Source organism: Physeter macrocephalus, chromosome 17 (assembly GCF_002837175.3).
Source record: "Physeter macrocephalus isolate SW-GA chromosome 17, ASM283717v5, whole genome shotgun sequence".
Taxonomy (NCBI): domain Eukaryota; kingdom Metazoa; phylum Chordata; class Mammalia; order Artiodactyla; family Physeteridae; genus Physeter; species Physeter macrocephalus.
Genome location: NC_041230.1, coordinates 10,456,716 through 10,483,823, shown reverse-complemented (window position 1 = coordinate 10,483,823; position 27,108 = coordinate 10,456,716). Strand labels below are relative to the sequence as shown.

Genomic DNA, 27,108 nt, shown 5'->3' with positions numbered 1-27,108 from the left:
TAGGATCATGGTCAAGCAAGAATTCTGGGTGACCCAAGTCAGAGCCCACCTAAAGCTGTCCCCCAGTCTGCACATGCGCTTCCCCCTGCCTGGACCTTCTGGTGCTCTGGTCCTCGCTTAAGTGTGACTTCCTGTGGAAGCTCCCTGACCTTCCCGCACCTAGCGGTCATCCCTCCACACGGCGTATGGGTATGTTTCTCTCCAGAGAAGCACTGCCCACAGGCTGTGACAGAGGCGTAAACCAGGAGAGGTTCCTTCTGGCCTGGCTGCAGTGCCGGCTCAGGCCACACAAGGGCAGCAGGGGTCCCTGGGGACAGCGTGGTACTCTGGGCTGACTGGCCTTGCCACCCATGGCTCAGACCTCTCTCGTTCAACTGGAACATCAGAGGTGAACTGCCCTTCTTGCAGTACCACATCGCAGGCCTTTCCCAACTCGTGCGTGTTGGACGGCTGAACAGGCATCTTGACTCTGCCCGCCAGGTCCCCCGATGTAGGGAAGGGACGGTCCTGGAATCGCACCCCCCACCTCACGGTGGTTAGGGGGAGAAGTCCAGCTCCACGGCCAGCTGGGGGTCGGACTGGTACGACCAACACCCCTTCTCCCTTCCGAGCAGGCGGCCACACAGGTGTGTTAAACAGCTTTAATCTCGCTCATTGCGGCTTCTCAGCACAGTAAGAAATATTGCACATGATCAACATGTTTTGTTCTGGGGGTGGGGACAGGGTGGGGGAAATCACCTTCTTAGAAAGTACAACCCAAGCTGGGAGGGCAGAGGGGGTGGGGAGGGAGAACCCTCCCCGTGCCTGTGGCAAAGTGCAGGAGCCCCCACCCCCAAACTAACCTGAGTCCAGCCCCTCTGGGGAAAAAAGGGGTACATGAACTCCCCCTACTCCACAGGCGCCTCCCTGTGGCCCGAGGCCCACACTACCCTCCAGCTTGCAGCCCTCACACGAGCCATTTTGCATAAAGTACAAGTGAAAAGGTCTGAAGGTAACACACTCCAGGTTATGTACAGGGGCTCGGTGGAGGGAGACTGTGCCCCCTGCTTCCCCTCAGCTGCCCCCCATCACAGGGAGGGAGCTGTGGGGGGAGGGGGATAGACAAGAGGAGCAGGCCTCTTTCCATCCCAAACTGGAAAGGACGCAATGGCTTTGCTGGGGAGGAGGTAACCGTCCTGCCCCCCCATTCCTGCCACCTACATACTGTCCGTGTCCTGAGGGGAGTACTGTGGGTCTGGGGTCTTCTCAGGAGCCCCTCACCTGCCTGTGGCAGCTGTGGAGGGACCAGAGGGGGGTGGTGAGGGTTGGGGGGGCCCCTCCCAGCCAGGCTGTCCGGGCCCCGGCTCTGGGGGCGGAGGCAATGGCGGGGCAGCCGGGGCTGTGCCAGAGTCCGAGCCAGGTGAGGTGGGGTCAGGGCCCCCAGCAGGGCTGGGAGTGGGGACAGGGGCAGCAGCAGTGACAGTGGGGGGCGGTCCAGGGAGAGGGGCCTCGGCTCCCGGGGGCTGCTCCGTGGGAGTGGCCGCCTGCATGATCTTCTGGCGAACCTCACGGATCTTCAGCTGCAGACAGACCTTAGAGGGGAAGATGTCTGCGTAGCGGGCCTGGAAGGCTGCCGTGGCCTGGGCTGTGGACAGAAGGGTGGTGGGGAGGGCAGGGTGAGATGAGTGGGTAGGCCCCCTCCAAGTGCCCCTCCAGACTCCGACACCTGCTCACCTGATGGGAAGAAGCCATGGTCCTGGAAGAGCTGCATGACGAGGGCCCGGCGCTGGTCCAGGGTGCGCCGCAGCGACGAGTATGGCACCTTCTCGTATTCCAGCTCCCCGAGCACATCCTCAGCTTCTGTACCTGGGGGCAGCGCAGGGAGCACAGTCGAGCCTCCGCAGCAGCCTGGCCCCCCACCACTGTCCGAGGGGCCACTCCACCCTCACTGAATTCTATTTCACGGCGGGGTTTAGAGACGGAACCCACCCAAGGTCACACACCAACTTAGGAGCCTGATGAATATCAGAACCCACCCTTGACCTGCTGTCCTTCCTCTCAGCAACACCCACCCCACCTCTCCCATCTTTAACCCCGTTCCTGGGACCCCCACCCCTCTTGGAGGCCCTAAGACCCCCGTAGTTCTGCCTGCCACCACGCCGGCACCTGTACGGTCAAAAGTGAAGATGTCCCCCTCGCACTTGGCACTCTTGGGGGTGTTGGGCTCCGAGCTGCAACTGGAGCGTCTCCTCATCTTACGCTTGGGCGAGGTGGGGTCCTCGGGGGCTGAGTCCAGGTCTGTTCAAACAGAAGCAGGCTCAGTGGAGATGGCCCCAGTCTGTCCCACCTACCCTGGGTGCCTTGCGCTCGCCTACCAGTGGAGTTCTTCCTCTTCTTGCGGTAGGAGCCCAGGATGGCCCGGGGTGAGGTGGCCAGAGACTGCAGGGTGGGCGAGGGCAACACCTCCTCAGGCCGAAACTCGGGCAGCTCAGCAAAGCGCTCTTCGAAGTCCACCTCCGACAGGACCCTGCTGGAGAGCGGGCAGGGTCACCTCCTCTGCCCCAGCCTGCAGCTGCCCCCTCTGCCACCAACCCACACACTCCAAGTCCCCCAGCCCATGCTCACTTGTCCACAGAGTCAAAGGTCTTCTTCAGGGGCGGGGGCCGCACCTTGACCTTCTTGCCGGCACTAGCCGCCTCCTTGCGCTCGGGGGTGTCCCCAGCTGCCCTCCCACTGCTGCCCTCACTGCTGCTGCCGCTGCTACCAGGGGCTGGGGCTGGAGCCGGGGCCGGGCTGGGAGGGGTGGGAGGCTCCCCTCGGCTCTCCAGGCCCAGCCCGGGGACACGCCAGTCTGAAGATGAGCTGGGGAATTTGCTGGCCTGGGGTGAGGATGGCAGGGAGATGGAGGACACTGGGTTCAGACTCACCTGGGCAAGACCCAGAAATACAAAAGATGAATGCTGATGGCCAAGACACAGAGCCATGGGGAAGACCCAGTCATGCAGACAGACAGGCAGGAGGACAGAGAAGGACCCACAAGGGCACGGTTCAGACAGGGACGGAAGAGGGGTGGAACAGAAGGGCAGGCGACTGAGGGGCTAAGCCCAGCAGCAGGGAACCCCCAGGCCTGCTGGGCACTCACCATGGTCTCAGGGCCCTTGGCACTGGTCCGCTCCTCAGCAGGTGGGGGCGGCGGGGGACTGCTCCGGGCCGGGGGAGCCCAGGTCTCTGGGGGCAGTGGAGGGGCTGGTGTTGTTGGCCGCCCCTCAAGCTCTGACTCGGATGCAGGGGGCTCACGAGCTGGGCCGGGCTCCAACGGCTGCCGGGGCGCAGGGCCTGGCCGCCCAGGGGCCCCTGCCTCAAAGGAGCCCACGGGAATGCTGGCGATGGCCGCCTTCACTTTCTGGGGGGCCTTGGGGGTGGGCCGCTGGGCCTTGGGGGCCACTAAACTGTAGGTCATGGAGCCTGCTGGTAAAGAAAGTATTTGCTGAGCCAGGCCTGACTGGAGCCCATCCCCTGGGTCGCCCCACTCACCCCACCCTCAGTTGGCCCGGCACCCACCTGTGGCACTAGGGAAAGGGCTGGTAGGGGCCGGGGTGGCAGTGGCAGGGGCCGGTGGGCCCTTGGGCAGGATGGTGGCAGCAGGTGGGGTGGTGTTGGTGGCCACGGTGTAGACCAGGCCTGGGGGAGCCTGGGATGGCTGGACCAGGGGTGCTGAGGAGGTGGGTACAGGGCTGCCAGGGTAAAACGCTGTGATGACGGGACCACTGGGGGCTGCGCAGGTGGGAGGCAGCTGGGGGCTGGGCACGGGTGACACGCCCACCTGGCCAGGAGCCAGCAATGGGGCTTGGCCTGCAGAGAGAAAAACAGAGGAGAGGCAGGGGATCGAGTTAGGGCCGGAGCTGCCTCAGCCCCACCCTTGGTCCCCAGCTGCCTGCCTGGCCACCCCTTACCTGAAAGCAGGGGCTGCACGAAGGCGGGGCCGCTGGGCCCCAGCGAGGTGAAGCCTAGGGCTACTGAGCTCGTGGGTCCGTACGAGGTGACTGTTCCAGCCTGACTGGACGCAGGACTGGTGCCCAGGGGCAGCGCATGCCCGCCTGCTGACTGCACGTAGGTGATCCTGCCGCAGGGACAGGAAAGAGGAAGGTGTAGGCGAGCTGGCCCCACCTAACCCCTTCCCTGCACTCACCTCCAGATGAGGGCTCAACTGCCATTACCTGGTGGAGGAGGGCAACAGAACCTTCTGAGGCTGAGAGGCGGGTCCGGGGAGCGTGGCTGGGCTGAGGGGCGGCACCAGGCCGCTGGGTGTGCTCACAGGCACCGGAGTCAGCTGGATGATCTGTGGGCGAGGGCACCACAGGCTGAGGTGAGCTGGGGACCCAGAGTGGGGCGGGGGAGGACCAAGACATCGGAGGCTGGACCTCAGCAGAGACACAGGACAGAGAAATCGGGATGGGGACGGGAAGGGAGAAACAAAGGCAAAGAAGACAGCGAGAGATAGGAGACGCAGAGAAGGGACAAGGTACAAACACGGAGGGCAGAATCAAGATACGCACAGATGTTGAGCAAGACGGGCCAAGAGACAAAAAGGGAGAAAAGGAGAAGACTGAACGAAAGACAGACACAGAAACCGTGGGACACAGAGGCTAACGCCCAGGAAGAGAATAAGAAACAGGTGGGGCCACCACCGAGGTGCCCTTACCTTGCTGGGTGGCTGGGCACCGTTCTGCACAGGTACTGAGAAGGGTGGGCTCACCAGGGGCAGCGGCTGGCCGGCCCCTCCTCCCCGCACTGACATGCTAGGGGTGGCCAAGGGCACTAGTACCTTCCCAGGTAGCAGCTGGGCTGAGCCACCCGGGGGCGGGGCCTGCACAGGAGAAACTGACTGGGCTGCAAGTCGAGAGACAAGGGAGCAGGTGGTTACAAAGGAGTTGAATAAGCCTGTGGTCCCTCTGTGTGCTGCCCAGCCCAGGCCTCACCTTTCGGGGGCGGGGCGGAGGGTACGGACTGCAGGATGGGGATGCCAGGAGTGGGTGCGGTGGCAGCCAGGACTTTGCCGTTGGTGGAGGTGCCCGGTGGGAGGGTGAAACGGATGCTGGTGGTGGGTGCAGGGCCGCTGGGAGCCGCTGCCTTGGTCCCAGGGGCTGGTGCTGGGGCAGGCGCCACTTGAAGTTGCTGGGGCAGCGTGGGCAGAATGTACTGCACCTGGGTGATTCCCCCAGCCTTGCCCAGGGGACCTGGCTGCAGGATGCCCAGGGGCATTGGCCCATTGGGCCCACTCCCAGCACCTGCTCCTGAGCCCGCAGCCGTCCCGCTGCCAGGGCCCCCCTGGGCAATGAACTGGACAGCGGGGGGCGCTGGGGCCCCATAGCCCGGGGCGCCCACCAGCAGGTTGGTGACAGTGGCAGGCGCCTTCCCCACAGTGCCCAGTAGGGGTCCAGCCACCAGATGTGGGGCTGTTGAGGTGGCTGCTCCCGACTTCTTGTCCGAATACACTAAGCTGACGCCCAGTGGGGAGCCCCCAGGTGCCCGGGACCCAGCGACCGTCTCAGTCCTGGCACCGGCTGTGTCATTTGGAGACGCTTCTGCCCGGCCAGAAGTGGGGAAAGGCTTAGAGGCGATGGGCACAGGAGTGCTGCTGACAGGCCGCACCACATTGGTGACCATCGTGGCAGCCGGGCGGGACAGGGGGGCTGCTGGGGCCCCATAGGCCAGCGACGGGGCTGGGGCCGAGGGCATGCGAGCTCCGCTGCCCTCCCGTTCCTCCTTGTTTGAGGGCAGGACCAGTGTCTGCAGAACACTTCCTCCCCCGCTGGGAGGTGCCGCAATGACTGAGGGGCCTGGTGGCTCCAGGCCCCCCACGCTTTCAGGTCTCTTGCGCCGGAAGGTGGCAGGATCCGTGGGGAGAAACCGGGTGGCCTTAGGTGTTGCTGGGCCCCCAGTGCCAGCGGGTGGGGGCCGTAGGGGACCTGTCGTGCTGCCCTGACCTGACTCCTGGGCCTTGAAGGTCCCTGAGCCCAGCGGGAAGGAGGTGGCTGCTGAGGCTGAGGAAGAGGCAGGCGAGGATGAGGAGGATGGGGTGGGCCCGTAGCCTTTGCCGAAGCCGGCAGGTGGATCTGGGGGCCCTGGGGGCTCAGGGTCCAGCGATGGACGGCAGTGAGTAAAGGAGGAACGGATCACAGGCGAGAACACCTTCCGACCAAATCCCTGAGTGGCAGGAGAAGGGAGACATGAGCATGTCAGGGGAGCCTGGATACCCACACCCTACCCATCCCGGCCATCCCAACCTCCCCGTCCCGCCTGGCAACCAGGCCAGCCGAAGGCCTCCACTCATCCAGGCTGAGACCCAGTTCCCCATGGAGCAAGTAGCTCACCCACTCTGCGCCTTAATCTCCCCCTCTGTCAAGGTACAGAGAAGTAACATTCCCCCCGCTTCCCAGGATGTGTGAGACAGCAGCAAGTCCCAAGCCCTCACCTTGCTGCCCTCTGCGTCCTCCCCAGAGCTGTCTCCGCTCTCGCTGTCGGTCACCCGCTCCTTGCACTTGAGGTCAATGTCAGTGGTGCTGAAGCCATCGTCAGCTGAGAGAGCAGAGGGAACAGTGCTGGTAAAGGGCTGGGTGCAGGGCTGCCCAGGAGGAACAGTGTGGAGCCTGGCTCTGGCCTCGGCTCTGCCCCGAGTTGGCAGTTAAGTGCTGTCCAGGAATGCTGTTCCTCACCAGGAACAAGTGTTGTTCCAAGTGTTGTCCAGGAATGCTCTGCCCACCTGCCCGCCAGCAGACCCTAAGAGCACACTGGTGACAGCACCTAATACTGTGTCCAATGGCCCGGCCATGCCCGTGTCCTCCCGGCTTCCTGTCTGGCTTGGGGCTTCTTGAGGGCAGGGCTGGGCTTACTCAGTAGGGCCTGAACTGAACATGCCCGCAATCACAAACGAACGTGGAAAGGAAGAAAGAGAAGGGGCCTAAGGGCCTGGACCAAATCTTCGCCCACCCTCCAAACCTTAGCCAGGTGCCCCCTGGATAGGATTCTGGGCCCTGCAACTGCTTACCAATGACATCATCATCCCCCTCCTCCTCACAGATGACCATGCGTTCCTCGTCACTGGTCATGTCCTCACTGGCTGCACGCTGGGAACGGGAGGCCCGGGTGGGCAGCAGTGGGGGCCGCCCACTGGCTGCCAGAGTGCCTCCCTCACCAGGGGCCGCAAAGGGGCCTGGAGCCCCATACTGGGTGGAAGGCTTTGGGCCAGAGTAGGATGCAGGGCCAGACACCATCTGCAGGAGAAGTGCAGAGAGAGTTCAGCCAGTGCTGTCACCGTAGGCAGCCCTCCCTGAACATGGCCCCTACCCCCATGGCCTGCACTCCAGACCTGAGTCAGTTCCTGTAGTGCCTGGCTGTCTACTTCCCCGCCATCCAGGCTGTGGACCCCGCTGTGGGAGAAGGCTCGGGGCCGGGCTGAGCCAGGTCCACCGACTGTGTGCAGGCGTTCTGCCCCACACGAGCTGCTCCCCGGAGCCTTGGTGTCCGAGCTCAAGAGCGTCTGGGCTGTGACGGACAGGAGCTCCGAGGACACTGTAGGGTGGAAAGAAAAAAGTGTCGCAATCAGGAAGCCTCCTCCCAGTGCCCAGGCTGGCCAAGCCATCCACAGATATTTCTAGATACCAGGCAGAAGCAGGTTGGACTTCCTGGGCCACCTGGCAGAAAAAGAGATACCACCCACCAGGCCAGCATTTCCCCTGGTTCCTGCCCTCTTGAGTTGCGAGGAGCAAGCCCACTGCTCCCTGGGAGGCAGCCTTTCTGAGAGCATGAAAGCCTGGAGACAGGTATGTGTGGTGTTGCCTAGCTAATGACCACTGGACTGTCTGAGCCTCTACTCCCTCATCTCAGAGAAAAAGGAACGTCTCCTCCCTCACAGAGTTGTGGGCCCAAACCCACAGGATCACTCCAGAGAAGCGCCTCAGAATGGTGCTGGGCACACTAAACACCCTCAGTCAGTAGAAGCAGCCAACGAGGGGCTTCCAACTGTGGTCTTGAGAGCCAGATGAGCTGGGGTATAAATTCAACCTTTGCTACTTACTAGTTTTTTAATGACTTCAAGCAAGTGCTTTTGTCTCTCTAAGCTGTTTTGTCACATCTGCAAAATTAGGTACACTTTTGAATACTAAAGGTTATGCTCTCCTTGATGCCTGTCACAGTAAATGCTCAACAAATGGCACTTGACAATAAGACTTCTGCTCAGAAACCTTACCTATTCGGACCTCCCTGACCCCTTCACAAGATATAAATACCAGTTCCTTTGTGAGTAAGGGTCCTCAGATAAGAGATAGAGCTGAGAGGAGCTTCTGGGGAAGGGGGTGAGCAAGCAAGGGGAGGTCGGTGTCAGGGCAGAAGAGCCAAAGGGCTCACTAACCTCCAGGGGCGGCGGCGGTGCCTGTCTCCGACATGCTCCGTTCCCTTGGCTCCTTGTGCCCTCCTGCCAGCCCCAGGCTTGTAGGCTTGGCCTCTGAGCTGGACTTCTTCCGGTCCTTGTTGCACCACTTCCAGTCTGGGTGGGCCTTAAAGTGGGCCTCTTTCACCTGGCAGGAGAGGGCAGGGAGACCCTTCACTCACCCACCCTGCCAGAGGAAGCCGAGCAGCCGAGAGAAGGCGGAGTTACCTGGAAGGCCAGGTCGTGGTACTTCTGCTTCTCCTTGGGCCCCAGAGCGTACCACCACTCGCCCAGGATTTTACTGACAGTCCGGTTGTCCTGGTTGGGGTGACGCTGGTGGACCAGGGCCCGGTGCCGCTTGCTGAAGATCATGAAAGCGTTCATGGGCCGCCGGATATGGTCCTTCTCCCTCTGCAGTAGACACGGGCCCGAGCAGGAAGGTTAGGACTGGGGAGACGGGCTTGGGCGGCCACGGGGTGAGCTGGGGACAGGTGGAGATGAGGCACCTTGTTGGGGCTGCGTCCATCCTTCTCTGAAGATGAGTCTCGTTCCTTGGGCAGGGCGCTGAGGGACTGTGTCCGGCGTTTCCCAGGCGGCAGAGGCAACTGGATCTCAGGAGACATGATGGAGAGGAAGCTGTGGCAGGAGCGGCAGGGCGGTGAGAGCCATGTCTCCGGCCACTCCACCCTCCTCCCCAGTCCCAAGCCTCAGGGCACTCACGCATCGTCGTGGTCACTCTCTGTCTCACTGTCCAGCCGGGGCTCTCCTGGAGGACCAGGGGCCTCCTCCTCTGTGGTGGGAAGGGGGCCCTTTCCAGGTTCCACCACCCCCAAAGTGTGGGGGGGTCCGGGCCCTGGGCTCTCAGGGCATGTAGCTCCAGGGGGCCGCCCAGGGTCAGCATTCCCCGTCCCGCCTGGTGGCTGCTCGTGAGCAACAGCCGCCGACTCAGCAGGTTCTGGGGGCAGAGCAGCAGGCAGATCAGAGGGCTCCTGGGCCATCTCAACCCCATCCCCACGCCTTCCCACAGCCTCCCAGCCCTCACCTTTGCTCTGGTTGGAGGCCACTAGGTGGCTAGCAGGTTGCTGGGCCTCACTTGGCTGCACGGAGGGGTCAGGCTGGCTGGGGGCCAGGAAGGGAACTAAGGAATGCCAGGGGAACACGGCCACAGAGCGAGGTTCCACGTTCGTCCACACTGTGGGAAGGAGTCAGCTGAGCTGTGCAGCAGGAGAGCTTGGAGCTTGGCCTTGACCCCCAACTCAAACTCTTCTCCACTGTAGACAAGGTGGCTCCACCCCTTCTTTACACCCCCCTTCCTCAATCCCAGAGCCCCCTGGGCTCGTGCATGCGACATCACTCAGGAAAAACTCCTCCCTGAAAGATTTCTAGATTTTTAAGAAAGAAAACAGAAGCAGGGAAACGGTCCTCACACCCCACTCCCTCCCCCACCTCCACCCCCACCTCCACCAGCCTTGCCACCAGGGACCAGGCCAGAGAAACGACTGGCTCCTGTCACCAACCAGGCCATGTTTGCTTGCCAACTCACTCTCTCAAGGGCCCTAGACCTTAGCAAGGCTGCAGACCCTCCCTCAGTCAATTCCCATCACCGTGTTGCCGTCTGACAGAGCCCCTCACCTTGGCCTCATACTCCCTTTCTCTTTTTCTGAGGCAGATGGCCCAGTCTCCCCACCCGCTCCTCCCCTCCCCACTACTCACAGGGCATGGGGTCTCAGGCCTTTCTCCTTGCCTCCCTCCCCCTACCACAGACCCCAGGGAGCCAGACCTGCCTTTCCCAGGCTGGGCACAGGTGGCTCCAGCATCTCTTTCCTCCTCAAAGAGAATCTACTGCCCATGAAGAGACCTCCCAGCCTCTCTCACTCTATACCCCTGAGTTTATCTCTAGTGTAGTATCCAGCCCCCTTGCCCAAAAAGATGGGAGGGTGTGGTAAACTCTTCAGACAAAAAGGCACAGACAATAGGACAGACGAGAGAATTACTACAAGACTCTGCCAAGGCAAGGCAGAGGAGCCAGGTGTTTCCTTAAGGCTACGCACAGGAAGGTACTTCCCTCACCAGGGCGCTGGTCCTAGAGGCTGGTCCTAGAGGTCCAACCTTCTGCTCCAGGAGCTGGGTGGTAAGGGAGCCAGCCCACCCCTTACGGCTGAGTCCCACCCCTGGCTGGACTCCTGGGGCTGGCCCAGGCTGGGAGTGGGCTTCCTACTCACTGCCAGCTCCCTGGGGGAAGTGGAAGCAGCAGAGGAGGCCCCTGCTAGGGGAAGACCAAGAAGAGAAGAGGGAAACGCCCTAGCCCTGGTCCCCATCATTCCAGGCTCCCCCTGATCTAGATCAATCTGACCTAGGCTGATCCCCCCGCCAATGCCTTCAGAAGGCTGGCCTAAGGGAGCCCCGATGTGAGGCACTGGCCTCAAGACTTGATTCTGTGAGACGCTGACAAAACAAAAAAGTAGACATCAAGGCAACAGGAGAGGAACAAAGAAGCCCACACTGGAAAAGGACTCAAAACACTATGAAGATCCCATCCACTACCACGGGGGCACTGAAGCCCCAAAAGCCTGCTGGGCCCTCCAAACCCATAGCAGCCTTCAGAGACCCGGACCTGTCCCTCTCTTCACAAGGATCTTTCCCATCAGGCCCCCTCATCTTCTACTGGGTGGAAAAGAAGGGACCCAGTATACAATGGGAGAACAGTTCTTTGGTCCTGTCCCTCCTGAACTCCTCCCTAGTGCACTACCCTCCAGGTTCCCGGGTCTCTTCCTCTCTCTGAAAAGCAAACCACCAACACGTCACTCTGTTCTGAGCAAACAGTGCCTCACTCCCTTCCCAAGACCTGTCCTTAACCCCACTACTCAATCACAGCCCCTAATCCCTTCTCCCTCTATTCCACACCTGGCACCAGCAGGTCTCACGCTGCTCCTATTCTAATCCATGCTCCGAAGCCAGGTACGCTGCACCCCTCCTCACCTCCCATGACAATATACCTTTTCCACCCCACACCTAAACACCACAGCTGTCCTCAGTTACTCCCCACTCTGCACTCCCATCCCTCCACTACACTCCCACCTGCCGTCACTAACCACTCAGCCCAGCCGAGCTCTATAACTTTCCCCTCTACTCTGCCTCCACCGTTCTCTTACTATAACCCCATCACCATTACTTCGCACTCAGCACCCCGACACCTTGACCCCTGCAGTCCCAGGGTGCAGTCCCAGGGCCCAGGCGCTACTGACCGAACATGCCGAGGCCACGGGAGGCCGCGCCGGACGCGGGCACCAGGGGCCTGTGGGCTGAGTACATGGTCCGGCACGGGGTGGCCCGGCCGGGGCTCGCGCCTCCTCAGCGGCCGCCGCCGTTCCGCCCGCCGCCGGCTCCTCGGCCGCCACCGCTCGGGCCCGGGGGGAGCTGGAGGCCGTCGCCGCATGCCCCCCCCACCGCCCCCCCTCCGGCCGCCCCACGCGGGGGGTCTCAGCCGGGCGCGCCTGCGCACAACGCCGCCTGCCTCCCGCCGCCCGGGGGGCGGGGGGAGGTCAGAGCGCGCCGGCCCCGCCCCGCCCCCCGGCGCGCGCGGGGGCCGTCACGGGGCGCGCGGCACCCAGGCCATCGGCGCCGCCCCCTCCTTCTCCCTCCTCCCGTGCGGAGCCGGGCAGGCGGGGCAGGTGGGGCGGGGCGCGGCGCGCGTGCGCGGGGGCGGCCCCCTCCCTTCCCCGTTCGCTGGCTCGCTCCCTCCCTCCCTCGCAGCTCTGGCGGGTAACGGCTCTGGCCCCGAGCGCCCCGGTTGCCGGCGCCGCGCCCCGCCTTTCCGGCCCTGGGGCCCGCGGCTCAGCGCCGGGTCGGCCTCCGGCCCCGGGCGGGCAGACGGACGAGCGTGCGTGCGTCCGTGCGCTCCGAGCGAGCCCCGCGCCGAACCGCCGCCGCCTCCCCGCCCCGCCACTACTACGCGCTCCCCTCCCCCCGCTGCACCTCCCCCCGCCCCTTCCCCGCTTCCCCCGCGGCCTTCCGCGCAAGCCCGGCCCACCGTGCGCGAGCCCATTGGCTGCCGCCGCCGCGCGCGGGTCAGGCCCCGCCGCGCCCGCCCCCATTGGCCGCCCCGGGGGAACGTCAGTCATATGCAAATAAGGGCAGGGCGGGGCGGGCTCCGGTTGGACCTAAGCCGGCCCGGGGCGGGACCGTGGGAGGAGGGCGGCAGGGAGGGCGCACTGCAGTAAAGGCACTGAGCCAGGGGGGGCGGTTCGGGGCGCCGCGCTGCAGAGGCCCGGGGCTGTGGGTGGTGCTTGTGTGTCCAGTCCGCGCGAGGAACACGCTCACGCGCGGCTCGGCCCACCTCCCTCACGCCCACCTGGGCACGCGCGGCCCCGCAGGGCAGACAAACTGCGTGTAGGGTTGGGCGGGCCACCCCTGAGCCCTCACCAACTCTCAAAACAGCAGTCACAAACTCACACACGCGCGGCCCCGCAGGGCAGACAAACTGCGTGTAGGGTTGGGCGGGCCACCCCTGAGCCCTCACCAACTCTCACAACAGCAGTCACAAACTCACACACACACACACAAACACACTCCTCATAGACATACTTTCCTACCACACCCATTATCTCATACACAATCCAGGGTCACATGTACCCTCGGTCTTACACACGAAGTCAGAAGTCACACACCCGGAACACCTCACACAAATGTACTACCTCCCACACTAAACGTCCATCACTCCCCACCCACCATCACACACACTTGTTCTCACCCATCTTCTTCACACCACCCATTTCATACATGCCCTGTCATATGTGCTGCATCAAAGCATATCCTCATACACATCCACCAGCCCATGTGACTCATACAAACACACAACATATCAAACAGGCAGAATTATCTCATACACCTCATCACAGCCACTGCTTGTCCACAGCACACACCCTACATCCCTCCAACACAACCACACACTCATATGGCCTTCCTGGCACTCCCCAACCCCAACACAGGTAACTCTCACAAATGCCATCACACTGACCCCAAACACTATGTAAACTTACCCTGGTGAGCACTAACTACTTCAGTACCCTGGCTCAGGAGGTATACAAAGTGCCATGGCCATTCCCATTGATTCAGCTACCCTGCCTGACACTTAGCAGCCATCTGGGACCCTCTACCTCACAGTCTAAGGCAGGGGGCCACCACTCTGGGCTAGGAGCCACCCTTTCCAAAAGACGGCCAAGAGGAAGAAAGCAAACTAATAACACTGGGGCTGCTACATGCTGGGAGCTTGTATGTATAACCCTGTGCATTGAATCCTCACAGCCACTAGGGAAGTACACTTTATTATGCCTGTTGTTCAGATGAGAAAATGAGGCTCAGAGAAATTGAATAAATTGTGCAAGATCATGCAGCCAGGACATAACAGCCCAGCACTCCAACTCAAGTGCTCTTTCCACTACTGAAAATTTCACCTCAGGGTGGACACAGGCAGAGACTCCCAACAGAGGGAGTCTGGGAATATGTTCAGACAATGATATCAGAGAGACTGGTGAACTATAGAAAGGTCAGAGGGTACACACGGAGACACAGGCAAGGTCTGGGGCCCACCAGGCAGAGAGGCAGAGGCCTTGGATCACCCAAGAGGGGCCCTGAGGCCACATCCAGTAAAGGCAGAGGCCTGGGGTCATACCTGGGCAGGTAAAGATTGCACAGGCTCAGATGCACCACGACTGGGCTGCTACACAGGTGGGATCAGTGACAGGCACAGACAAACCCTTTTCCCAGCCTTCTGCAGCTACAGACAGAGAAGAAGGCATGTAGAGGGGGCAAAAAACAGGTAACCTGGGCCCAGAGGGAAGGGGGAGGTCTGTAGCCCTCTGACCTCCAGAGACCACAGGGCCAGACACTTGGCTGTAAGCCTGGAGAGACCAACAGAGGGACTATTAGGTGACTGCCCCCTCCTCCCTATGCAGCCCCAGACTCAGACCCTCCATTACCTCACTGCCCCAGGGACTGCAATGTGAAGCAGAAATCAAGGCTGAAATCAATGTGGCCTGCTCTGTCTCCCTATGCTACCCCCTCCTCTCCCCACCGGTGAGTCACCTACTGGCAAGTTAACCCCTTCCCCACTGCAATGAAGCCCAGGGACTGAGCTCAGAGGAACCCTGCCGCCAGCTCCCTCACTTCTGTTGGGTGAGAAAAAGAGCTAAGCCTGGCACAGTAGGGAAAGAGGGCCCCAGACATCTGGGAGGGTTGCACATCTGGTAGAAGACAGTGCCCACATAGGAGGGATGGGAAGAGGCCCCTTACAGGGCAGGGTACAGCCAAGTGGGGGCCCAGCCTAGCAGGGAGGGGCCGGAATCTGGGCGGGAAGGGCCCCCCTGCCCTGGGCACTGGGCCAGCCCTATACTTAGCTTCCATTGTTTGGAATGGAGAAACCCTGAGTGGGGGTGATTAGGAGTGGAGAAGAGGGAGCCGGTCCTGTCCCCAGACAGCTCCATCTCTCTAGCCATCCCCAACCCTAACTGGGGCCTCCCTAGTTGGAAGAGTCTGAGGGGGTTCCCCAAACCAGGGCCCCAGCCCCATCAGAGAGGGGGTGCATCACCATCCTTCACTCAGAGCAGGTACTAGGCAGAACTACGGTGCAGCCACCCTCTGCACTACCCCATAGCCAACTCCACAAAAGGTTTGGCCCCAAACAGCCCGCACAGCACCACCCCACCCCAGCCTGGGGACAGGGAGCCCAGATGGAAACAGCAAGTGCCACCCAGGATGGCACAGGCTGAGGCCTGCCCAAAGGCCTGGGGCGCACAGCCAGGGATGCTGACAGGCTGAGGGACAGGCAGACATGCTCTGAACTTACGGGCCCCCGTTTACTGAGCCCCAGAGGCACCGCGCCCTGCCGCCTGCGGCTCCCCACCCTGCTCTCCAGGCCCGGGTCCCCGCCTCGGCTCACCACCCAAGTGTCCCCAGCTCCCCTCACCCGCTCTCCACATACACACCCACCCACCCACCCCGGGCGGCGTCGGAGACGGCCAGGGTTGCCTGGGGAACGAGCCCAGGATTGGACTGGTGCTGCTCGGGAGGGATGGGGGCCTAAAAATAGCGCCGGGGTGAGTCAGTGAGTGGGGCTGGGGTAGGCAGGGGGACCAGAAGGGAAAGAGAGGCAAGCGAGAGGTGCGGGGGAGGCTCCCCAGGGATTGGAAGATGGGCGGGATAGGATGGAGGGTGGGATATGGATTTGGGGGTAAAAGAGGGGGTTGAGGGGGAGTGTACAGGCGCCGGGGCTGCGAGGGCTGGTCCGCGCGGGCTGAGGGAGGGGCCACTGCCTGGGCGGAGGAGGGGGCGCCGCCCTGCGTTCTCCTCCCCGGCCCCGAGCTCACGAGATTTTCCACTCGCCTCCTGGCCCCCAGCCAGCCCCCGTCGGGCCCCACAAAGCCGCTTTGTGCTGGGAGGACGGGCGGGCACCCGGCCGGCCTGACACCCACGCGGGCAGCGGCGGTGCGCGGGTCAGCTGGCACCCGAACTGTCTGCTGTGGGGGGGGGGGGGCGGGTCCCCCACCCAGCCCGAGGACGCGGCCGCGCAAGGGTTAATGACGCAGGGGCCAGGGTAGCTAGTCTCGGCCAATCGGCGTCGGCGGGCGCGACAGCGGCCAATGGGAAGGCCGGAGGCCCGACGCCCCGGGCCTACCCCCTGGGGCGCGGGAATGGGCGCGGCCCTCACTGGGTGCCCGTCTGGATCCACAAAGCCCCCGGTACACCCTGTTTCCCGGGCTGCTTCGCAAAAAAAAGGCTCAGAAGGGCGTAGGATCTCGCAGTCAGGAGGTGGCACGGTCAAGATTCGAGCCCAGGTCTGCCTGGCTTCACAAATCAGCTTTTCCACCGAAATGGGGAGACGGGGGTTCCCAGTCCCAGGCCCCCAAGCGGAGCGGGAACAGACAGGGGACGGGGTGCGGGCGGAGGCGGCGGCGCGGCAGGCTAGGGTCCAGCCGCCTGCGGTGCAGCCGCTGCCGCCGGTGGTAATGGGAGCCAGACGCCGTCGTCGCCGCTAATGCGCCTCCCTCTCGGCCACTAATGGAGCCATTAATGCCCGGGCGCCGGGGGCTGCGGGCCACACACACCACCCCGCCGCTGCGCATGCGCGCGTCAGCAGCCTCGCCACCCGCCGCCAGCAGGAGGCAGCCTGACCCCTTGCAGTGCCTGGCGCTGGGGGCTCTTCCAAGATTCACTCCTGCTACCTCAAAAAAGCCTCTTCTCTCTCCCGCAAATTATCCTCTTCTTCCCAGCCTAGGTCTCCTTCCTTTCCAGGGATCTTTGACACCCTGATCCAACCCTTGCCCTCTGCTCTAAACCCTTTGTCGGCTCTTCACAGGCTGACATTCAAGCATGGCCTGGCTGGACCTGTCCTCCTTGGCACCCTTCTGCCAAGACTAAGCTCGTGTCAGCTCCAGCCTCAACTGGCCACTCAGAGGTCATGCACTTTCACCCCTCCTGGCCTTTGCTCCTGTGGCTGCCTAAGCCTGGATGGCCCTGAAATCCACTCATTCCTCCTTCAGCTCAGATGTCACCTCCAGTGAGAAGCCTACCTGAACCTTCCTCATCGCCTCGCATTAAGCCACAATTTTCTCTCTCCTCTGGCCTCCCCAGGCTCTCTACCTCCCTCTGCTCATCCTTGCCGGTGCCTGCATCCACACCTGCCTTCCCCACCCACTTATCCCAGGGCTGCTCAGCCTGGACCTGGTAGAGGGACGAGGAGTGACTTCTGGTGGGAGAGAAGGGGTTCACTGTTTGAGACAAAACAAATTCTGGTGGGCAGAATCTGGATCTGGATCTGGGGAGTCAGGACACCCACCCTTGGCTCCTCTTTGGGCCTCATTTTCCCGACGCACCCAAGCATAGTTGGTGGATGCTGCCTGGTCTCTGAGGTCCTACTGGTTGGGGTGGACTACACGTGGGACTCAATTAAATGGAGCTGGCACCAAAGTGTCTCCTGAAAGGCGATGGGGGTGGTGGTGGTAGGGGTGATCTGGGTCATGCCCTCGAGCAGGTGGGTGGGCACAGGAGCTGCTTTCCTGCTTCTCCTCCACAGCCGGATCTCCTAGCTTGGCCCAAAAAGCCCCCGCCTTCCTGCCTGTCTTGGGAACAGGTGCTTGGGTGTTGATGGGTCTGCAGGATGGCTCCCAACACCTCTCAGGAGGTTTCAGGGACATTAGTGGGCATTTAATTTGTCAAGGGACAAGCGGGGGCTCCCAGGCCTAGACATTCTCCCAACACTCCCCATTCTCCCACCTGTTCCCCAAGGGGCAGGAGATCTGGTGCTCAGCAACTATCCACTGACATAAAGGAACAGAGTACCTGATGTGCACAGAGTGGGGGTGGGGGCTAGGATGGGGGAAATATGTCCGTCTAAAGAATGGGAGAAGGAGGGCCAGAGGAGAGGCCAAGGCTGGACCAGAGACAGGATTCCAAGATGGGGGAATCAAAACAGAAAGAAGGTGGAATGAAGCCTCAGACCAGAACTGATGTCTAAGGAGGTACAAACCTGGAAAGGCATAGAGAGCCAGACTCAGAGAAAGTCAGAAGTCCAGAGAGAGAGAGACTCGGGGCCAGAAACAGAGACCTAGACAGAGGCAGACATAGGAACCCAAGAGAGAGACAGACAGACATACAGTGGCTCAAACAGGCAGATGGGCAGACAGGCCCAGGAGAAGGGGCACTGCCTGTCAATATGGGGAAACCAGGGGGAAACTGGGAGCTGGAAGGGAGGCCATGCCAGAAACAGGGCTGAGACATCTGGCCTCCTGGGCCAGGGCTGCAGGCCCTGGGGCGGCTTCCTCTCCTGGGGAGCAGGCGGGAAGAGTCAGAGGGAGGTGGCAATGGCAGCTGGCTGGCCCGGCCATGCACAGAATGTAGAGAATGCCGGCCCGCCTGCTCCGGCAAGTCCCCCAGCGGAAGCAAATGCCTGGCGGGGGGCAGAAGCAGGCAGGCTGCCCCGGGCCACCCCCTCACACCTGCTGCCCTGACTGAGGGTCAGGCCCTGGCATGGGCGGGCAGAAGGGGCCAGGACTATAGCCTCACTCTTCCACTGGGCACAGTCTGCCCTATCTGGGCCTCAGAGCGAGAAGGCCCCAAGGTGCCTACCTCCCAAGGGTTTAGGGAGGCCTCTGAGAGAAGAACAAAAGGGCCTGCTGGCTGGGAACCTGAGGGCAGCCTGGATACCTCAGCATGGGTGTAGTCAGGGAGGCGCTGCTCAGAACCGCCAGGACAGGCACTGGACAAGTTCTGACGACCAGGTGGCTTCCAGCAAGGGGCCTCCCCTCCCTGAACCTCAGTTCCCCCCCTCCCCCTGACAACAGGGCTGGTAATCCCTGTTTCATAGCACCAGGACGTTTCGATGAGATGGCCCCACGCCTGAGGCTGGGCACATGGTAAATGCTCAAAAAAGTGGGCTACTATTATTGTTTTCATTATTCTAATTGAGAGTGCTTAAGAGCCTGGGCTCTGGAGCCAGACAGCCTGGATTCACACTCTGGCTCTCCCTCTTCCTAGCTGGGTGACCTTGGGCAAGTCACTTTGCCTCTCGGGCTACAGTTTCCTCCTCTGTCTACAGGAACTAATAATCGTGCTGGTCTCCTGGGTTGTTGTGAGGATTCAGGGTGTAAAGGCTCAGTCAGCGCTTACTGAGCAGTGTGCCAAGCACACGCATGGGTGGTACTCAAATTATTATTACTGTTACTTCTAGTAGGCAGAGTCCTGTGATCTAGAGATCGAGAGACCTGGTTCAAGGCCCAGTCCTGCCCCTCCCTGGCTGGGTGACCTTAATTAGGACTCTTTTTATGTCAGGGCCTCATTTTCCTCATCTGGAAAATGGTGGCAGGAACCCCCCGCCCCCGGACCACCCTGGTAGGTCTCAGGTCACCTGCATCATGCCATCCCTCCCCACACGGCAGCAGTGAGGGTCATGACTGACCGATGCTATGTATGAGGGCAATGTCGGGGGCTGTAGGCATGCGGGCGTGGGGGCTGAGGGGGATGGCAGGAGTCCTTCTGCTTCAGTTTCTTCATCTGCCTAAGGATAGGAATCACTGCTGTGCCCACTTTGTGGAATTTTGCTCATATCAACTACGATAACAAATGTAAAAAATGTTGGGGGTGGGGCAAAAAACACAGCTCACAACCTCAGTATATGAGCATGAGGGGCAAGCGTGGTCTTTGTGTCCCTCTGCCCAGCTCTGGGCTGGAGCTCAGTGAGGGCAGGGTCTGGGCCCCTTCCTATACTGGTCTTTGCACCAGCCCAAAACACAGTGGCTCCTACCCAGATCCAGAGCCCAGACTCTTTCCTCCCTGGTCTCCCTGCCTCTGGTCTCAGGGGCTGGAACTCACCCTTCATGGTACAGCCGTGGTTGGGTCGGCTCAAAACCTTCCATGGCTCCCTGGTGCCCTCAGGATAAAGTTCCCAAGTCTTAGAAGGACCCTCTATGATCTGACCCTTGATGTACTGCTCACCAACACAGCCACACATCCCAACACTCACCCACTGTCTAGAGCCCCTGACTTTGCAGATTCAGCTTCCTTCAAATTCTTGCTTTCGCCTCGAGGCCTTTGCACACTCTTCCCTCTGTCTGAAGGTCCTCCTGCCAGCCTTGCCAGGCTCCCTTCTGCACACCCTTCAGGTCTCACTTTAGACCCTGCAGGTCTCACTGGCCCCTTCTCCAAGAAGCCCTCCCTGACTTCACATGGCCTCCTGGGCCTCCTCCACCCCAGCCCTGACCACTCTGGACAGCTACTATCTGGGGACAGGTCTGTCTTACTCCAGGGACCATGAGCCCTGTGAGGACAGGGCTGTGTCCTTAGCATCAGCCAGCATAGGTCCAGGCACAGAGAGGGGGCCTCAGTCAACAGTGAATTAATAATAAGAAAAAGATGCTAGGGAAGGGGCTGGTGATGGGTCTGTCACCCTCCATGAAAGTTGCTCTGACAAGGCCCAGGCCAGCTGGCTCTCCAGCACCATCTCAGAAATGCCTCTCCCCCCACCCCCGGCCTCGGCCCTCTAGCCGCTCTGGCTGTGCTCAGCAGTGCTCCTTCTGGCCTCGGAGCCTTCCCAAAGGCCTCCTAGGAGGTTCTCCTGTCCCACGGTTGCTGGTTCCAACTCATCCTTCAACTCTCGGCTTACACGCCCTTTCCTGAGGGCAGCCAGACTAGGTTCACATCTGGAAGCATGCCCAGCACACGCCCAGCTCCCCGCCATGGCACTGATCACACCTGTGCTATTTACCAGGTGCAGCAGTGAAGATGAGGGCTCCAGTCCTGGTCCTGCCACGACCTGGCAGAAGGACCTGTTGGAGCCTCAGTCTTCCCATCAGTAACCCAGGCAGGTTGGTCAAGAGCCAACCTGCCTGGGTTTGAAGGCTGGCTCCAGGATTTACTAGCCATGTGACCCTGGGCAAGTTACTAACCTGGCCTCAGTTTCCACTAATTTTTTTTTTTTTTTTTTTTTTTTTGGCCGCACTGCACGGCTTGTGGGATCTTAGTTCCCCGACCAGGGATCGAACCCGGATCCCTGCAGTGGAAGTACGCAGTCCCAACCACTGGACCACCAGGAAATTCCCAGTTTCCTCTAAATGAGCATAATCATAGCAGGGTTCAGTATGTCGTGAGTGCTACGTTAAGGGGTGGGTGTGAGGGTTAGGTGCGATAACCCACTTGCAGTGCTTATCATGGTGACACCCCTACCAGTCCTCCAGATGTGGGAGCTGTCATCATGATTATCATCTCTGTTACCCCATCAGCTCTGTGGGGGCCTGGATTTGAGCCTGCACTCAGGAAAGGTTTGCTGACTGATGGACCCCTTCAGAGTACATTCCCAACAGGAGGCTTCTGGAAACACTGCACTGAGCCTTCAAAGTCCACGCCCGGGGACTTCCCTGGCGGTCCAGTGGTTAAGAATCGCGCTTCCACTGCAGAGGACACGGGTTCGATCCCTGGTCAGGGAACTAAGATCCTTCTTGCCACACGGTGCGGCCGGAAAAAAAAAAAAAGAAAAACTCCACGCCCTTGCCTGACACGTGAATTCCCACTGGAACATCTGTGCAGAGAGGAGGCCAGCCTCCCCTTGAATCCCACCCAAGGTGGGGAGCTCACCTCTCTTGAGAGCCAGTTTGCAAGGGGCCCTGTGCAAAATGAGCCCTCGCCCAGCCCATCCACCTGAACCTCTTACCTGTCCCAGGCCGGCCCATGATGACTTCCTTTTTGGGGGCAGGATGGCTGGTGTAGCTGCTGGGCACCAGGACGGGCAACAGGGCAGCAGGTGAGGGGTGGAAGGCCACCGGCTGGAAGGGCGAGGAAGCCAGGCCAAAGGTAGGCATCGGCTGGGCCACGGCCGTCGGTGCAGCTGGAGGCACAGTGATGGGCACGGGGGCCGGCAGAGGTGGAGGCAGGCCAGGCTTCCCACTGGCCATCCCGGGCGGCACCGGAGTCTCTCGGCAGCCCCGCCCAGGTCCCCCGGCCCGTGCCTCACTGCCAGCGCCCACCTCCCCAGGGAATTTGGAAGGCAGCGGCACGTCAGGGTTGCGGACGATGACGGGTGAGTCCCGCTGCACGGCAGGCACCCTGCGCACGGAAGGCCCAGGATCCGAGGTGAGGCCGGCAGGTGGGGGCAACAGCAGCAACGGCGAGGGCTGGCGGGAGCGGGAGAAGGGCACGGCGGGCGACACGGCACGGAAGCCAGCCGGTGTGGAGGGTGTAGGTGTGTGGGACACCGAATCCACACCAGAGTCTAAGCTGTCGCTCTTGGGGAAGTCTGGGGCGGCTCCTCCACCTGCTGCACCAGGGGCCCCCAATGCCCCTGGGTGGGGCAGCAGCTCTGTCTTCCGTCGCCCAGGGCTGATGGGCACAGTAAAGGTCAGGTTGGTCTGGAAGGTGGGTAGGATGCCAGAGGAATGGCGCTCTCGGGGGGCAGGTGGGGGTGGGTGAGGGCCCAGGTCCGGTGGCGTCAGCACGCCTGCCTTAGGGGTGCTGGCGCTCAGGTGGCGACTGCGAACAGCCGTGCGTTGGATGACTGGCGAGGCATTGATGGGGCTGAAGTTGGCAGGGCGGAAGCCGAAGAGTGGTGAGGGTGAGGGTGACGGGGCTGGCGAGAAAGGTGACTGCGTAGAGACGGGGGAGAAGGAGGGCGTGCCCGAGCGAGAGCTGCCCAGTGACACCAGCATCACAGCCGCTTCACACTCATCGAACTCAAAGCGTGACAGGTCAGCGGGGGCCACCAGGCGTGGGCGTGAGTCTCCCCGGGCTGCCACGCTGCTGGCCTCGCTGTCCCGAGACGTCTCATCACCCCAGTCGAATTCGGTGCTGCCCTCACGGGCCGCCACACCAGCCGGCCGCCCAGCCCCACCTGGGCCACTGTCCGCCAGGCCCTCCATCTCCTTGGTTCGCATGGACAGGTGGCGGGAACAGTAGCCCCGCCTCTGGGACTCCTTCATGCAGCCATCTCTCGAACACAGCCGTCGCCACTGCTTGCCATTGAATTTCTTCCGAATTCCATTGGGTGTGCAGACCACGTCGCCCTTCTTGTATTTCTGCTGGGCTGCTGTCAGTGGCGTGCGGGCCCGGGCGGCCGGTGCGGCCCCCTTCTCCAGGGAGGCCACGCTGCTGCTGCGGCTGCCGCCCTGGCTCCCCTCCTGGCAGGGCGAGGGCTGCTCGCCAGGGCGGCCTGGGCCGGCGAAGGCTGGGGACTTGGGTGGCGGTGACAGGAGCTGGGGCGGGGGCAGTGGGAGCAGGGCCGGGGCGCCCAGGGCTGGCGGGTGCTTCTCCTCACCCTCCTCGCAAGCCCCCAGGTGGCCACCGAAGCTGATCTTGGAGACCTCAGCATCCTCGGGCTGCTTGAGGTCCAGGGCAGCAGGGCAGGGGGGAAGGGCGGCCCCCGGCTCGGCCTGCCCCTCCTCAGGACCCGCCAGGGGCTTCCTCGGCAGGGCTTCGGGCTCCCACGGGGGCCGCAGCAGGCGCAGGCTGGAGCGGGCCACCCACACCGCGTCCTCGGGCTCACGCTGCGGCGGCTGCGGCGGGGTGGCCGCCGGGCCCGGCTGGGAGCTGGGGCCAGGGCTGAAGCGGACCTTGTAGGCAGCTGGCTTGGCGGCCACCTCCACCACCACCCCCGCACGGTAGGCAGCCACACCGGGCTCCACACAGGTACAGACCGCCGTGCCCACCACCAGCGCAGCCGGCGGTGGCGTGGCATCCAAAACCACATCCACACCACTGCCAGGTGCCCCCTCGTAGAAAGTCAGGGCCCGGTCCCCAGGGAACTGCACACCCAGGTCCTGGCTTCGGCGCACCTGGCGCACCACAGCCGGCAGGAAGAGACCGTCCCCACGCCGAGCCAGCACCCGCTGGGACCGCAGCTGCCGCAGGTCATAGCCACCGCTGGTGCTGCCAGGGGGCCAGGGGCCTAAACCACCAGCTTCGGTCGGCTCATCTTCCAGGTCGGCCGAGTGCTCGCTGGCTGTGTCGGTGGAGGAGGAGCGGGCAGAGGTGGGTGGCTGCGGAGGCACCCCCGGGGTGCCCGCCTCCTCGGGGGTCCGTGCCTGCTCTTCAGGGGCACCAGCCGCCCCACTGCTGCCACTGCCAGCCCCATGCTCCTCCACATACTTCTTCTTGGGCGCTCGTGACTTGAACGTGGCCGTCTTTCGGCTGAGTGAGGGCTCCCAGCGGCCTGCCTCCCCCTCCACCTTGGGTTCCTCGGCTGGGCCTGGGGCCGGGTCGTCGGGGTGCAGCTCTGGGGGCAGCCCTTCAGCGCCAGTGCCCCGCTCGGCCTCCTCCTCCTCACCCTCCTCAGCCTCTTCTGGCCCCGGCTGCTGCTGTGCCTCATCATCTTCCTCCTCTGGCTTGTCACCCTCCCCAGCCCCTCGCCGCCTCAGGGCCTTGGCCCTGGTGGCTGGTGGGGACTTGCCACCGCTGCCAGAACCTGGGAGGCCGGCACACGCCTTCTTCATTGGTTTCATCTTTCGTCCACCTGCAGGGTAAGAGGACAGACAAGGATCACTGGGAGCGACTCAGGAACACCTCCACACCCACTGTCCCCCAAGACTTCCTACTTGCTGAGGTCACTGCCTCAACTCCATGGTCCCCAAGGTCTCCTTCCTGGCTGTCTTCAACTCATGCAGGGCCCTGGCCAGCACCCAGACACAGACTGGCACTCATGTCCTCTGAGCTATTCACTCTGGTTCCTTGGGGACCCTCACGTAATCTGCTTCCTCTGCAGAGGACAGTCGGTGCATGCACACACTCTGACTATCCCAAGGAGATGCGAGAAGCACCACGGTTCACGTCTATGGAGCACTCACTTTGAGCCGAGCCCTGGGCTAAACTTGCCTTTATTAACCCATGTCATCCTCACAACAGCCCTAAGAGGCAGATGCTACTATCAGTCCCATTTACACTCGAGGAAACTGGGGCACGGAGAGATCAAGCAACTTGTCCAAATTCATCCAGCTAGGAAATGGCAGAGCTAAGATCTGAACCCAGGCAATCTGGCTCCAGAGTCTGTGCTCCTAACCATTTCAGTGTGCCGCCTGTCACATGATCCTTGCACTGTCACTGTCCAGAGAGCACACACGCTCACACACACACACACACATGCACAGGCACACAGTCACAGAAAGGGAGGTGACTGGGCTGTGATGTGAGCCTCTCTCTACCACCCCCCACCCCTGCCCGGGCAGCCTGGCATGGCCAGGCATTGTGGGAAGGAGTGGGCAGCTAAGAGTCCCAAGGGACAGCTGCCCACTCTGCTCTGCACCCCAGGCCTGCCAGGTATAGCCATCTCCCCAGATCCTGGCAGGGAACAGGCAGGGGCACGTCTGGGGCAATAGCTCATACCCAGTGCTACCACAGGGCCGTGCATAAGCACACACGCACGCGCGCGCACACACACACACACACACACACACACACGGCACACACACGGCATCACACAGAGGGACACAGAGCTACACCGCAGGGTTTCACTGTCCCACTGGATAGAAGCCTGCCCCTCCCCCCACAGCACCCAGCATGATACCCAAAAGCCCAGCCACCCCTCCTTCTGGTCTGCTTGCATCCCCGCCCTGACTGGGCTGGCTCTGACAGGGTGGCTGAGACGACTGGGCCCCCCTGGCTCCCAAATATGCCCTCGGACTCCAGGTGGGGGTAAGTGGGAGAAGGTCAAAGAAAGCAGGACAAGCCCAGCGGGCCAACCTCACCCACTTCCTGAACAGTCATTACTGCCCGCCCCCTTTCAAGCTGCCCTGAGAAAAGAGAAGGGAAAAAACTTTACTCTGAAGTGACTAAGAGAACCTGAGAGGACAAAAAAACGGGCCTCTGGGAGGGTTGGGGGATCCAGGACCATAAGCCAAACACAGTCAGAGGCACCCCGACTCAGTCTTCAGGCTCCCATGGTACCCCTGACCTCATGGGAGAGTGACCTCTCCCACTTGGGGCCTGCTGCTCCTTAGGATCCTGCAGTCCCAGGGTGCCCCTTCTCTGAGCCAATCCTGGGGTCCTCATAGGCAGAGGCTGGAGGGCCCGGGGTTTCTTACACTGGGGCAGGCACCCAAGTACCCGGGAGTTGGGCAGCCACCACCATCTTCTCCCCACTGACCTGCTGGGCCACCATCCTGGGCATACCCCACCCAGGGCCTACAACCACACTGCCTGGCACCCCTGGACCCTGCTGCCCGGCCCAGCCTCTTCACACCAGAAGCCAGGCCTCTTTCTTTCCCCTGGGGCCTACTCTCTTCCTGTCCACACCTCTTTGGATAACTCCCACCCAAGGCCCTGTGGGCCCTCACCTCCCTCAGAATCTGAGCAGTAACTCCTGAAGCCCAGGCTGGCCCAGGCTTTTCAGGGTCTCATTTCCTCTGTTCCCAACAGGCCTCCTGGCACCAGCTTCTCTGCCACTCTCTCTCCCATCCTGTCACCATCTCTATCTCTAGCTCTCTCTTCACAGGCCCTAGGCCCCCTCCTCAGTCACCCCCTCGTCACCCTAATCTATCTCTGTCACCTCCTCCCAGTCACTCTCATGTCAGCCATCTCTGGACCTGTCACCTTCTCTCCCCATCACCTCTCCTTGTCACCCCCTCCAACTCTGTCCCCTCCCTCTCCCTGTCACCCTGATCTAGTCCTGTCACCCCTCCATTCCTGTTACCCATTCTCTGCCCACCACCCCCTCCTTGACACCCTTTGCCCTAGGCCCCCTCCTCAGTCACCCCCTCGTCACCCTAATCTATCTCTGTCACCTCCTCCCAGTCACTCTCATGTCAGCCATCTCTGGACCTGTCACCTTCTCTCCCCATCACCTCTCCTTGTCACCCCCTCCAACTCTGTCCCCTCCCTCTCCCTGTCACCCTGATCTAGTCCTGTCACCCCTCCATTCCTGTTACCCATTCTCTGCCCACCACCCCCTCCTTGTCACCCTTTTTCTGTCACTCCTCCTCCCCACCACTTCCTCCACTGTGTCTCCCCTCCCCACCACCCCACTCACCCCTTTTCCCCTGTACCCCCTCCCCGTCCCTGCCACCTGTCCCCTCTCGGCCCCCAGCACCCCAAATCCCCCCTGCCCGTGTCAACCCTGGCCCCGCCCCTCACCTCGGGCTCAGCGGGGTTACGGGGCGGGGGGCCGTGGCCCCGGCTCGGTCCGGTCCGGTCCCTCCCCGCCCCCCTCCGGCTCTCCCTCTCGTTTCTCCCTT

General features: G+C 62.0%; 1 protein-coding gene across 6 annotated transcripts; it reads right to left on the bottom strand.

Moving 5' to 3' along the window:
- Positions 1-627: 627 nt before the first annotated feature.
- On the bottom strand, positions 628-27,108 carry CIC (capicua transcriptional repressor). 6 transcript variants are annotated; one of them, XM_028477830.2, is made up of 21 exons: positions 27,008-27,108; positions 21,606-24,395; positions 9,450-9,599; positions 9,128-9,362; positions 8,914-9,043; positions 8,636-8,818; positions 8,390-8,555; positions 7,349-7,551; positions 7,028-7,253; positions 6,455-6,558; positions 4,959-6,186; positions 4,682-4,869; positions 4,197-4,318; positions 3,933-4,099; positions 3,541-3,831; positions 3,122-3,447; positions 2,605-2,906; positions 2,355-2,509; positions 2,146-2,277; positions 1,714-1,845; positions 628-1,624 (listed from the first exon to the last, which is right to left on the bottom strand). In XM_028477830.2, the coding sequence occupies exons 2-21, from the start codon at positions 24,382-24,384 to the stop codon at positions 1,257-1,259; spliced, it is 7,587 nt and encodes a 2,528-aa protein (XP_028333631.1). In that variant the 5' UTR covers positions 24,385-24,395; positions 27,008-27,108; the 3' UTR covers positions 628-1,256. The 6 variants fall into 6 exon arrangements, with proteins under 6 accessions (XP_028333631.1, XP_028333632.1, XP_023988409.1 ...); XM_028477831.2 differs by having other exon boundaries at positions 2,355-2,506; XM_024132641.3 differs by having other exon boundaries at positions 2,605-2,858.

What these genes read in the sequence shown, in the direction of transcription:
- CIC (XM_028477830.2), bottom strand. Translation starts at nt 24,384, where the DNA reads ATGAAACCAATGAAGAAGGCGTGTGCCGGCCTCCCAGGTTCTGGCAGC. An exon ending in CTCCGCCCCGCCCCCGAAAG is followed by an intron (nt 4,870 to 4,958) that starts GTGAGGCCTGGG and finishes CTCGACTTGCAG; the next exon opens with CCCAGTCAGTTTCTCCTGTG. An exon ending in CGTGCAGCCCCTGCTTTCAG is followed by an intron (nt 3,832 to 3,932) that starts GTAAGGGGTGGC and finishes TTCTCTCTGCAG; the next exon opens with GCCAAGCCCCATTGCTGGCT.